Here is a 14751-nt window from a genome sequence, read left to right on the forward strand (position 1 = left end):
GTCTTGAGTATCCTTACCCACCACTCAGCCTGGGAGTCTTGAGCATATCATACATGCCACCACTCAGCCTGGGCAACTCTGGAAAAGGATCGGGTCCAGCTCCTTTCCAGGAATTTGGTTCCAGAACCGGTGCTATGAGCCCAACTAGTGTATATGTGGTTTATTGTATTTGATACCTCTACATATTTCCCACCATAGAGGTGAGGTCCTTAGAGCCAGTCTGCCATGCCGGGGGTCGGCCAGCTCGCAATGCACCCGGCCCCGGTGCCTATCCCTGCGAGTAGTGGGCCCACAGTGTGGCGGCTCCACGTACATTTCTTCCGTGCCATGACCCGGCCACCAGATGCTCGCCGGCAAGCTCCCCTCCTCGGTCTGACTCCAGAAGAGTAGCCAACTGGCTCCTGGTCTGGCCCTCCTCTGGGACCACTCAAACAAATTGAAAGAGAAACAGTCCTCACCTTCATGAGGTCTCGGTGATGCTCCAGCACGCTGCAGGTCGTCTGCCAGGTGTCCTGGTAACACTCCCAGGGGTCCACCCTGCACCAGACCCACAGCCAAAACCACTGATTACAACAGACTCTGGGTTCATAATCTATATGTGACAGAGTATATCATACATCTCATGATACATATGTGACAGAGCATATCAAACATCTCATGATCTATATGTGACAGAGCATATCAAACATCTCATGATCTATATGTGACAGAGCATATCAAACATCTCATGATCTATATGTGACAGAGCATATCAAACATCTCATAATCTATATGTGACAGAGCATATCATACATCTCATGATCTATATGTGACAGGGCATATCATACATCTCATGATAAACACGTCATAATATAACTAAACATCTCACATGATAAACACATCATTATATAACTAATACCTCTTAATATAGTGACTGAATGTGAGTCTGGTTCCATACCTTTAATCAAGAGGTCTAACAAAGAGAAGAGGGGTCTCACCTGATCCAATCAGAGGACTGGACCGCCATCTGACACATGGTGAGACGATGTCTGCTGGGCACCAGACCCTGGAGACGCAGTGTTAGAGTTATGTAGTATTAATATATCAGTAATAACGTCACTAGTGTTAATATATCAGTAATAACATCACTAGTATTAATATATCAGTAATAACGTCACTAGTGTTAATATATCAGTAATAACGTCACTAGTGTTAATATATCAGTAATAACGTCACTAGTGTTAATATATCAGTAATAACGTCACTAGTGTTAATATATCAGTATTAACATCACTAGTGTTAATATATCAGTAATAACGTCACTAGTGTTAATATATCAGTAATAACGTCACTAGTGTTAATATATCAGTAATAACGTCACTAGTGTTAATATATCAGTAATAAACTTCACTAGTGTTAATATATCAGTATTAACATCACTAGTGTTAATATATCAGTAATAAACTTCACTAGTGTTAATATATCAGTATTAACGTCACTAGTGTTAAAATATCAGTAATAAACTTCACTAGTGTTAATATATCAGTATTAACGTCACTAGTGTTAATATATCAGTATTAACATCACTAGTGTTAATATATCAGTAATAACGTCACTAGTGTTAATATATCAGTAATAACGTCACTAGTGTTAATATATCAGTAATAAACTTCACTAGTGTTAATATATCAGTATTAACATCACTAGTGTTAATATATCAGTAATAAACTTCACTAGTGTTAATATATCAGTATTAACGTCACTAGTGTTGAAATATCAGTAATAAACTTCACTAGTGTTAATATATCAGTATTAACATCACTAGTGTTAATATATCAGTAATAAACTTCACTAGTGTTAATATATCAGTAATAAACTTCACTAGTGTTAATATATCAGTATTAACGTCACTAGTGTTAAAATATCAGTAATAACGTCACTAGTGTTAATATATCAGTAATAAACTTCACTAGTGTTAATATATCAGTATTAACATCACTAGTGTTAATATATCAGTAATAAACTTCACTAGTGTTAATATATCAGTAATAACGTCACTAGTGTTAATATATCAGTAATAACATCACTAGTGTTAATATATCAGTAATAAACTTCACTAGTGTTAATATATCAGTATTAACATCACTAGTGTTAATATATCAGTAATAAACTTCACTAGTGTTAATATATCAGTAATAACGTCACTAGTGTTAATATATCAGTAATAACATCACTAGTGTTAATATATCAGTAATAAACTTCACTAGTGTTAATATATCAGTATTAACATCACTAGTGTTAATATATCAGTAATAACGTCACTAGTGTTAATATATCAGTATTAACGTCACTAGTGTTAAAATATCAGTAATAACGTCACTAGTGTTAATATATCAGTAATAACATCACTAGTGTTAATATATCAGTAATAACGTCACTAGTGGTAATATATCAGTAATAACATCACAAGTGGTAATATATCAGTAATAACATCACTAGTGTTAATATATCAGTAATAAACTTCACTAGTGTTAATATATCAGTATTAACTTCACTAGTGTTAATATATCAGTATTAACATCACTAGTGTTAATATATCAGTAATAAACTTCACTAGTGTTAATATATCAGTATTAACGTCACTAGTGTTAATATATCAGTAATAACATCACTAGTGTTAATATATCAGTAATAACGTCACTAGTGGTAATACATCAGTAATAACATCACTAGTGTTAATATATCAGTAATAACGTCACTAGTGTTAATATATCAGTAATAACGTCACTAGTGTTAATATATCAGTTATAATGTCACTAGTGTTAATATATCAGTAATAACATCACTAGTGTTAATATATCAGTAATAACATCACTAGTGTTAATATATCAGTAATAACGTCACTAGTGTTAATATATCAGTAATAACGTCACTAGTGTTAATATATCAGTAATAACATCATTAGTGTTAATATATCAGTTATAATGTCACTAGTGTTAATATATCAGTAATAACGTCACTAGTGTTAATATATCAGTAATAACATCACTAGTGTTAATATATCAGTAATAACGTCACTAGTGTTAATACATCAGTAATAACGTCACTAGTGTTAATATATCAGTTATAATGTCACTAGTGTTAATATATCAGTTATAATGTCACTAGTGATAATATATCAGTAATAATGTTAATAGTGTTAATACATCAGTAATAATGTTAATAGTGTTAATATATTAGTAATAATGTCACTAGTGTTAATATATCAGTAATAACATCACTAGTGTTAATATATTAGTAATAATGTCACTAGTGTTAATATATTAGTAATAATGTCACTAGTGTTAATATATCAGTAATAACGTCACTAGTGTTAATATATTAGTAATAATGTCACTAGTGTTAATATATTAGTAATAATGTCACTAGTGTTAATATATTAGTAATAATGTCACTAGTGTTAATATACCAGTAATAACATCACTAGTGTTAATATATTAGTAATAATGTCACTAGTGTTAATATATCAGTAATAACGTCACTAGTGTTAATATATTAGTAATAATGTCACTAGTGTTAATATATTAGTAATAATGTCACTAGTGTTAATATATCAGTAATAACATCACTAGTGTTAATATATTAGTAATAATGTCACTAGTGTTAATATATTAGTAATAATGTCACTAGTGTTAATATACCAGTAATAACATCACTAGTGTTAATATATTAGTAATAATGTCACTAGTGTTAATATATTAGTAATAATGTCACTAGTGTTAATATACCAGTAATAAACTTAATAGGGGCAATGTACTCATGATAATGAGTTCGTACTTTTAGTGTGGTATTAGTACTTTTACTGTGGTATTAGTACTTATACTCCTGTATTAGTATTCTCCTGTACTTCCTCCACCACGTTGATGCATCATTGTGTGCAGGATTAGTTTGTGAGGGTCGTCAGCATGTTGGATATTAACGAGCTCATAATTGATGTGAATAATTGATGTTGTGTTTCTTCAGAAGCAGAAGTAGGACACCAGTGTGTGTGCGTGAGGAAGAGGACGACGCTGCTCTTCCTCTTCAGGACTCACAGGCTTCCCGTACGAGTCGTGCACCGGAGAGATGATTCCTCCGATCACAATGAAGCGTCCCGATTGGTGCAAATACTCTCTGGCTTGTTCTGTGGAGAGAAGAACCATCAACATGTCTTCCAGGACTTTATGAAGTATATATAGATTACATCTGCATAAAACACATGTTTATATATTAACACATTTACGGAGAACGGATAGAAACAGACCATCTTCTCTCAGGTGGAGGTCTCTAGAGGACCAGGACTAAACTGGGTAGGGACCAGGTCCAGGTTCCTCACTGTCACTTTAAATGAATAATTCAATTCAATTCAATTCAATTCAATTCAATTCAGTTTAATTTGTATAGCCCAATATCACAAATTACAACCTCCCCTCAGAGGGCTTTACAATCTGTACACATACGACATCCCTGACCTTTGACCTCACATCGGATCAGGAAAAACTCCCCAAAAATAACCTTTGACAGGGAAAAAAGGGAAGAAACCTTCAGGAGAGCAACAGAGGAGGATCCCTCTCCCCGGATGGACAGAAGAATAGATGTCATGTGACCAGATGAACAGAGTTACAGAGTTACATAAACACATTACATGAATATGACAATGTATGAATGGAACTCCAATCCATGAAACAGAAGGAGGTAGAGAGGAGGGGGGGCGGGGCATCAGCAGGGCCAATGGGAGGCCGGCTCACCAGCATCAGACACCTCCAGGTCCGATGGACCCTATGAGACGTGAAGTCACAACGACTCCGGGGAGGAAGCAGAGTTAATAAGGTGCAATGGAGAGATGTAAATTCATCCATAAGGAGAGAGAGAAGAGGAGAGAGGTGCTCAGTGTATCCTAAAACATCCCCCAGCAGCCTATAAGCCTATAGCAGCATATCAAGGGGCTCGACCAGGGCAAACCTGATTCAGCCCTAACTATAAGTACTATTAAAGAGGAAAGTCTTAAGTCTATTCTTGAATGAGGTGACTGTGTCTGCCTCCAGGACTGAAAGTGGAAGCTGGTTCCATAAAAGAGGAGCTTGATAACTGAAGGCTCTGGCTCCCATCCTACTTTTTAGGACTCTAGGAACCACAAGTAGCCCCGCATTTAGTGAGCACAGCTCTCTAGTGGGGCAATATGGTACTACAAGCTCCTTAAGATATGATGGTGCATCACCAATCAAGGCTTTGTAGGTGAGGAGAAGAATTTTAAATGTGGTTCTTGATTTTACAGGGAGCCAGTGCAGCGCAGCTAATACAGGAGTCATGTGATCTCTTTTCTTAGTTTTTGTGAGTACACAAGCTGCAGCATTCTGGATCAACTGGAGGGACTTAAGAGACTTATTAGAGCAGCCTGATAATAAGGAGTTGCAGTAATCTAGTCTGGAAGTAACAAACGTGTGAACCAGCTTTTCTGCATCTTTTTGGGACAAGATGTGCCTGATTTTTGAAATGTTACGTAGATGAAAAGATGCAGTCCTTGAGATTTGCTTAACGTGGGAGTTAAAGGACAAGTCTGGGTCAAAGATAACTAGAGATTCTTTACAGTGGTGTTGGATGCCAGGGAAATGCCATCTACAGAAACCACATCACCAGATAATTGATCTCTGAGGTGTTCAGGGCCAGTAAAATAACTTCAGTTTTGTCTGAGTTTAACATCAGGAAGTTGCAGGTCATCCATGTTTTTATGTCTTTAAGACATTCTTGAATTTTAGCGAGCTGGTTGGTCTCCTCTGGTTTGATCGATAGATATAATTGAGTATCGTCTGCATAGCAATGAAAGTTTATGCAGTGTTTCCTGATAATGTTGCCCAAAGGAATCATATATAAGGTAAATAAAATTGGTCCAAGCACAGAACCTTGTGGAACTCCGTGATTAACGTTGGTGGTCATTGAGGCTTCATCGTTTACAAATACAAATTGAGATCGATCTGATAAATAGGATTTAAACCAACTTAGTGCGGTACCTGAAATGCCAATCGACTGATCCAGTCTCTGTAATAGGATGTCATGATCAATGGTGTCGAACGCAGCACTAAGGTCTAATAATACCAGTACGGAGATGAGTCCTTTATCAGCACTAAGGTCTAACAAGACCAGTACAGAGATGAGTCCTTTATCAGCACTAAGGTCTAACAAGACCAGTACAGAGATGAGTCCTTTATCAGCACTAAGGTCTAACAAGACCAGTACAGAGATGAGTCCTTTATCAGCACTAAGGTCTAATAATACCAGTACAGAGATGAGTCCTTTATCAGCACTAAGGTCTAACAAGACCAGTACAGAGATGAGTCCTTTATCAGCACTAAGGTCTAACAAGACCAGTACAGAGATGAGTCCTTTATCAGCACTAAGGTCTAACAAGACCAGTACAGAGATGAGTCCTTTATCAGCACTAAGGTCTAATAAGACCAGTACAGAGATGAGTCCTTTATCAGAACTAAGGTCTAACAAGACCAGTACAGAGATGAGTCCTTTATCAGAACTAAGGTCTAACAAGACCAGTACAGAGATGAGTCCTTTATCAGAACTAAGGTCTAACAAGACCAGTACAGAGATGAGTCCTTTATCAGCACTAAGGTCTAACAAGACCAGTACAGAGATGAGTCCTTTATCAGAACTAAGGTCTAACAAGACCAGTACAGAGACGAGTCCTTTATCAGCACTAAGGTCTAACAAGACCAGTACAGAGATGAGTCCTTTATCAGAACTAAGGTCTAACAAGACCAGTACAGAGATGAGTCCTTTATCAGAACTAAGGTCTAACAAGACCAGTACAGAGATGAGTCCTTTATCAGAACTAAGGTCTAACAAGACCAGTACAGAGATGAGTCCTTTATCAGAACTAAGGTCTAACAAGACCAGTACAGAGATGAGTCCTTTATCAGCACTAAGGTCTAACAAGACCAGTACAGAGATGAGTCCTTTATCAGAACTAAGGTCTAACAAGACCAGTACAGAGACGAGTCCTTCATCAGCACTAAGGTCTAACAAGACCAGTACAGAGATGAGTCCTTTATCAGAACTAAGGTCTAACAAGACCAGTACAGAGATGAGTCCTTTATCAGCACTAAGGTCTAACAAGACCAGTACAGAGATGAGTCCTTTATCAGAACTAAGGTCTAACAAGACCAGTACAGAGACAAGTCCTTTATCAGCACTAAGGTCTAACAAGACCAGTACAGAGATGAGTCCTTTATCAGAACTAAGGTCTAACAAGACCAGTACAGAGATGAGTCCTTTATCAGCACTAAGGTCTAACAAGACCAGTACAGAGATGAGTCCTTTATCAGCACTAAGGTCTAACTAGACCAGTACAGAGATGAGTCCTTTAACAGCACTAAGGTCTAATAATACCAGTACAGAGATGAGTCCTTTATCAGCACTAAGGTCTAACAAGACCAGTACGGAGATGAGTCCTTTATCAGCACTAAGGTCTAACCAGACCAGTACAGAGATGAGTCCTTTATCAGCACTAAGGTCTAACAAGACCAGTACAGAGATGAGTCCTTTATCAGCACTAAGGTCTAATAATACCAGTACAGAGATGAGTCCTTTATCAGCACTAAGGTCTAACAAGACCAGTACAGAGATGAGTCCTTTATCAGCACTAAGGTCTAACAAGACCAGTACAGAGATGAGTCCTTTATCTGATGCATTAGGAGGTCTGTCTCTGTGGTTTTTTCTAAATCCTGACTGAAACTTCTCAAATAAACTATTCTGATGTAGGAAGTCACTCAACTGATGTGCGACTACTTTCTCAAGGATCTTAGAGAGGAAGGGAAGGTTAGAGATCGGTCTGTAGTTAGCCAACACCTCTGGATTAAGAGTGGTCTTCTTCAGGAGAGGTTTAATTACAGCTACTTTGAAGGAATGTGGTACATGGCCTGTTAGCAAAGACACATTAACAATATCCAACAGAGAGGTGCCAATTAAAGGCAACACGTCTTTAAGCAGCCTCGTTGGGATGGGGTCTAAGAGACAGGTAGACGGTTTAGAAGTAGAAACCGTTGAGGACAATTGGTCTAGGTTAATGGGAGAAAAGCTATCCAAATATACACCAGGGCATACAGCCGTTTCCAAGGCCACTCCTCTTGATGACAGATCGGCAGTAGTTGAGGGCAAGAGAGCATCAATCTTGCCTCTAATAGTTCAAATCTTTTCATTGAAGAAGTTCATGAAGTCATTACTACTGAGGTCTATAGGAATACACGGCTCCACAGAGCTGTGACTCTCTGTCAGCCTGGCTACAGTGCTAAAGAGAACCCTGGGGTTGTTCTTATTTTTCTCTATTACTGATGAGTAATAGGCTGCTCTGGCATTACGGAGAGCCTTTTTATATGTTTTAAGACTATCTCTCCAAACTAAGCGTGATTCTTCCAGATTGGTGGAACGCCATATGCTTTCAAGCTTTCGTGAAGTTTGCTTTAGGTCGCGGGTCTGAGGGTTCTACCAGGGAGCAAACCTCCTTTGCCTCACTGTCTTCTTCTTCAGTGGGGCTATCGAGTCTAGTGTCATTCTCAGTGAGCCTGTAGCACAATCGACAAGATGATCAATCTGGGACGGACTAAAGTTAGCACAGGAGTCCTCCGTCACATTGAGACGTGGTATTGAATCAAATGCAGAAGGAATCTCTTCTTTAAATGTAGCTACAGCACTGTCAGTTAGACATCTGGTGTAGAAACTTTTGACTAACGGTGTACTACTCCGGGAGTATAAACTCAAAAGTTATGAGGTAATGGTCTGACAGAAGAGGGTTCTGTGGGAAGACCTCCAAATGCTCAATGTCAATGCCATATGCAAGAACAAGGGGGTGTGGCCAAAGCAGTGAGTGGGTTTCTGTACTCTCTGACAGAAGCCAATCGAGTCCAACAATGAGATAAATGCAGTACTAAGGCAATCATTATCAATATCCACATGAATATTAAAATCTCCTACAATAATAACCTTATCAGTTTTCAGGACTAAACTTGATAAACACTCTGAAAATTCAGATATAAATTCTGAATATGGACCTGGTGGCCGGTACAGTATAACAAATAGGATTGTCTGTAATGTTTTCCAGGTTGGATGTGAAAGACTAAGAACAAGGCTTTCAAATGAGTTGTAGTTTAGTTTAGGTTTAGGATTCATTAATAGGCTTGAGTCAAAGATGGCTGCTACTCCACCTCCTCGGCCGGTGCCTCGAGGAATGTGAGTATTAATATGACTTGGAGGAGTTGATTCATTTAGGCTGACATATTCTTCATGGCTCAGCCAGGTTTCAGTAAGACACAATAAATCAATGTGATTGTCTGATATTAAATCATTTACTAATACAGCTTTAGATGACAGAGATCTAATATTTAGGAGTCCACATTTAATTATCTTGTTTTGTTGCACTGTGGCAGTAGTGATGTTAACCTGTATGAGGTTATTTTGTATGACTCCTCTTCTGGTTACTTTTGATTTAATTAATTTAAGTGGCCGTGGGACAGACACAGTCTCTATAGAGTTAAGGTTAAGGGTGGGTAACTGCTCCAATGGAAGTGCAGAGAAGGGTGGAAGACTACAACTCTGCTTCTGCTTCCTGATCTGAACTCTGGGTCATGGATTAAGTCCGTTAATCAACTTGGCCATGTTTGCAGAAATGAGACGCGCTCCATCCCAAGTGGGATGAATGCCGTCTGGACTCATCAGATCAGGCTTTCCCCAGAAAGTCCTCCAGTTATCTATGTAGCCCACATTGTTTGCTGGGCACCACCTGGACAACCAGCGGTTGAATGACGACATGCGGCTATACATGTCATCATTGATCAGATTGGGGAGAGGGCCAGAGAAAACTACGGTGTCCGACATTGTCTTGGCATAAGTACACACCGATTCCACATTAATTTTAGTGACCTCCGACCGCCGCAGTCGGGAGTCATTACCGCCGGCGTGTATTATAATCTTACTGTAACTACGCTCATCTTTAGCCAGCAGTTTTAAACAAGATTCAATGTCGCCCGCTCTGGCCCCCGGGATGCATATGACTTTGGTCCCTGGCTTCCCTATCTTCACGTTTCTGACTATGGAGCTACCTATAACCAGAGTGGGTTTCTCAGCGGGTGCGTCGCTGAGTGGGGAAAACTGGTTTGAAACGTGAAGAGGTTGGCGGTGCTCAGTGGGCTTCTGTTTAGACTTAAAACCCCTTTGAACAGTCACCCAGCCATCCGGCTGCTCGGGGGCTGCCGGGGGACAGCTAACAGAGGCTAACGCTAGAGGCTCCGCCCGGGCTATGGGGGGTGGCGGGCTAACTAGCGTAACTGTCTGAGCTTCGATGGTGCGGAGCCGTGCATCTAACCCACTTAGAACTGCCTCCAACCAGCAAATGAACTACACTTGTTGCATGTACCGTTATCATTAAGGGAGGCAGAGGAATAGCTATACATGAGACACTCTGAGCAAGAGGGAGGGGGAGGGGGAGAGGAAGACATCGCGAGCTGCTAAGCTGGCAACCGGAAGTGATGCAATACGCTTACCGGAAGAGAGAGAGCGATGCATTCAGGAACCTCACAACCTCACATTGTAATAATTAATAATGAGACGTTCCTAATTGTTGAATTTGAAGAAGCGTTTCACATTATGAGCTCAAATGAAACATGATCTGTCATAATAATGTGTAAATAACAACAGTTCACGCTTCATACTTTGTGTTTGTCTTCAGCACTGAAACGAAGACGGCTGATTGGCCCTTCATGACCTCATCACACTGACATCACAGGTGAGAAGGAACCGCCCCTAACCACAAGATGTCAATCAATGAATGTGCTTTCATGATGGGAGACAGAAGAAGAAGGTTTTCATGCTTCATGTTTCAGTGGTGGCCTCGTTACTCTTCTTCTTCTTCTTCTTCTTCTTCTTCTTCTTCTTCTTCTTCTTCTTCTTCTTCTTCTTCTCCTTTGTCTCCAGACTCATGAAGAAGTAAAAAGGTTGCATGCGACACACGAAGGAGGAGGAGCTACTGGTGGAAGTAGGTCACCATGGAAACATGGCTACTGCATCTTCAAACATCCAATCAGAAGTGACGATGCACACGGCCAATCAGAACAGTGGACAGATAACAGGAACATTGACCTCTAGTTCAGAATCAGAATCAGAAACAACTACTTCTACTTCTGAAGAAACACAACATCAATTATTCACATCAACAACAAACAACAAACAACAATCAACGCGACAGCAACAGGGCAATGTGTGTTTTAACTTCAGTAACAAAGAACGTTACAGTGTTTAGGTGTGTGTTTCAAGTGACATGTGTGTGGAGGAGGAGGAGGAGGAGGAGGAGGGAAGAAGAAGGAGGAGGAGAGAGGAGGGAGGAGGAAGAAGGACGAGGAGGAGGAGGACGAGGAGGAGGAGGAAGGAGGAAGAAGGACGAGGAGGAGGAGGAGGAGGAAGGACGAGGAGGAGGAGGACGAGGAGGAGGACGAGGAGGAGGACGAGGAGGAGGAGGAGGAGGAAGGAGGAAGAAGGAGTGAAGATGAGGAGGAGGAGGACGAGGAGGAGGAGGAGGAAGGAGGAAGAAGGAGAGAAGATGAGGAGGAGGAGGAGAGAGGTAGGAGGAGGAAGAGCCTGAGGAGGGAAGAAGAAGGAGGAGGAGAGAGGAGGGAGGAGGAAGAAGGAGGAGGAGGAAGGAGGAGGAGGACGAGGAGGAGGAGGAAGGAGGAAGAAGGAGAGAAGATGAGGAGGAGGAGGAAGAAGGAGAGAAGAGGAGGAGGAAGATTAATCATAATAATAATAATAATGATAAAACTTATATTAATAAGGATAATGATAATAATAACAATACGGATAATGATAATAATAACAACAATAATAATAATAACAATGATAATAATAATGATGATACTAATAATAATAATAACAATGATAATAATAATGATGATACTAATAATGATGATACTAATAATATTATTATTATTAATAATACAAACAATAAGATGAATAATAATGATAATAATAATATCAATATTAATAACTATAATGTATCGTTATAATAATAGTGTCTCTCTCAGTCAGTTGAACCCTCCCCTCCTGCTGATTGGACGACACACCGCCGGCCTGTGATTGGTCTGTGGTTTCCTTCACTGTCCATCAATCAGAAAAACACAACGTCGTGATTGGATATCTTTGTGGATCGATGAAAACGAGCTCTCTGATTGGCTGATGTGATCTGACTCTTATTGATTTCTGTTTATTGATCTTGTTCTTCTGTGATGCTCAGTCTATTGAAACAACACTAAGCATGGAAACTGTGTACTGTACTCTGTGTACTGCGTACTATACTGTGTACTCTGTGTACTGCGTACTATACTGTGTACTCTGTGTACTGCGTACTATACTGTGTACTCGGTATACTGCGTACTATACTGTACTATGTCTACTGTATACTATACTGTGTTTACTGTGTACTATACTGTGTTTACTGTATACTATACTGTATATACTGTGTACTATACTGTGTACTGTATACTATACTATGTTTTTACTGTGTATTATACTGTGTAAATTGTGTACTATACTGTGTACTATGCTGTGTACTATACTGTGTACTATGTCTACATGTGTACTATACTGTGTACTATACTGTGTACTGTACTGTGTACTATACTTTGTACTATACTGTGTACTATACTGTGTACTATGTCTACATGTGTACTATACTGTGTACTATACTGTGTACTATGTCTACATGTGTACTATACTGTGTACTATACTTTGTACTATACTGTGTACTATACTGTGTACTATGTCTACATGTGTACTATACTGTGTACTATACTTTGTACTATACTGTGTACTATACTGTGTACTATGTCTACATGTGTACTATACTGTGTACTATACTGTGTACTATACTGTGTACTATACTTTGTACTATACTGTGTACTATACTGTGTACTATGTCTACATGTGTACTATACTGTGTACTATGTCTACATGTGTACTATACTGTGTACTATGTCTACATGTGTACTATACTGTGTACTATGTCTACATGTGTACTATACTGTGTACTATGTCTACATGTGTACTGTACTGTGTACTATACTGTGTACTATACTGTGTACTATGTCTACATGTGTACTATACTGTGTACTATACTGTGTACTATACTGTGTACTATGTCTACATGTGTACTATACTGTGTACTATACTGTGTACTATGTCTACATGTGTACTATAATGTGTACTATACTGTGTACTATGTCTACATGTGTACTATACTGTGTACTATGTCTAAATGTGTACTATACTGTGTACTAAACTGTGTAAACTATCTTGATTATTATAATTCATCAAATAAGTTCTTATTAAATCACCAAAAGCTTCAAAGTCCCCCTTGTTGTTTATTATTTGGGTAATTAAAATGATGGTTGTTATATTATATCCCATAAATAATCCTCATCAAACCAACACACTGCTGTTTGTATCCGCACGGCCGGAACGTGAATAATTCATGTGTGCGTCCGATGAGCAAGGCACTACCTGCGCCGCTCCGCCGGGACGCCCTGAGGTCTCCGCGGAGATCGAGGCTCGTTTTGTGGGCTGCGCCACGCGGCCTGCGGGGCCTCGGCGCGGAGCGTTTCCGGGTTCACATTATGTCTTCACATTCATATTCTGGATGACGTCGTCCCGTTAAACACCACCCTGGTCCCGTTAAACACCACCCTGGTCCCGTTAAACACGACCCTGGTCCCGTTAAACACCACCCTGGTCCCGTTAAACACCACCCTGGTCCCGTTAAACACGACCCTGGTCCCGTTAAACACCACCCTGGTCCCGTTAAACACCACCCTGGTCCCGTTAAACACGACCCTGGACCCGTTCAACACCACCCTGGACCCGTTCAACACCACCCTGGTCCCGTTCAACACCACCCTGGTCCCGTTAAACACGACCCTGGACCCGTTAAACACCACCCTGGACCCGTTCAACACCACCCTGGTCCCGTTCAACACCACCCTGGACCCGTTCAACACCACCCTGGTCCCGTTAAACACCACCCTGGTCCCGTTAAACACGACCCTGGACCCGTTCAACACCACCCTGGACCCGTTCAACACCACCCTGGTCCCGTTCAACACCACCCTGGTCCCGTTCAACACCACCCTGGTCCCGTTAAACACCACCCTGCACCCGTTCAACACCACCCTGGACCCGTTAAACACCACCCTGGTCCCGTTCAGCACCACCGTGCTGGACAGCGACCAGACATATTGAGAGCGTTTTCCGCGCAGATAGTCCGGGAGGTCTATCTGCCCCCCCCCCCCCCCCCCCCCCACACACACACACACACACACACACACACACACACACACGGACAGATGCTCACCGAACATGTGCAGGTGCCCCTTGGTGATGGGGTTGAAGCTGCCGCAGGACAGCAGGATCACGTGGGTTTTGGTGTTTTCTGTCATGGTGTCTCCTTGTGCCCCCCAGGTCCGGTCCGGTCCCGGTCCTCGTGCGGGTTCTGTGTTCCGGGGTCTTGGTTGTTTTGTAGCAGGCGGACACCGCAGAGAGAGAGAGAGAGAGAGAGAGAGAGAGAGAGAGAGAGAGAGAGAGAGAGGGAGAGAGAGAGAGAGAGAGGGAGAGGGAGAGGGAGAGAGAGAGAGAGAGAGAGAGAGAGAGAGAGAGGGAGAGAGACAGAGAGAGAGAGAGAGACAGAAA

General features: G+C 40.6%; 1 protein-coding gene across 1 annotated transcript in view; it reads right to left on the minus strand.

The window, feature by feature from the left end:
* Window positions 1-14610, minus strand: part of nmnat2 (nicotinamide nucleotide adenylyltransferase 2) — a 28281-nt gene extending 13671 nt beyond the window's left edge. The window contains exons 1-4 of the mRNA XM_034555555.1: window positions 14417-14610; window positions 4074-4162; window positions 978-1045; window positions 459-537 (exon numbers count right to left, since the gene is read on the minus strand). Coding sequence (XP_034411446.1) covers window positions 459-537; window positions 978-1045; window positions 4074-4162; window positions 14417-14501 — 321 coding nt within the window. The 5' untranslated portion in view covers window positions 14502-14610. The remainder of the gene's footprint in view (window positions 1-458; window positions 538-977; window positions 1046-4073; window positions 4163-14416) is intronic.
* Between the last annotated feature and the right edge of the window lie 141 nt (window positions 14611-14751).

This window comes from Cyclopterus lumpus, chromosome 17 (genome assembly GCF_009769545.1).
Source record: "Cyclopterus lumpus isolate fCycLum1 chromosome 17, fCycLum1.pri, whole genome shotgun sequence".
NCBI lineage: Eukaryota > Metazoa > Chordata > Actinopteri > Perciformes > Cyclopteridae > Cyclopterus > Cyclopterus lumpus.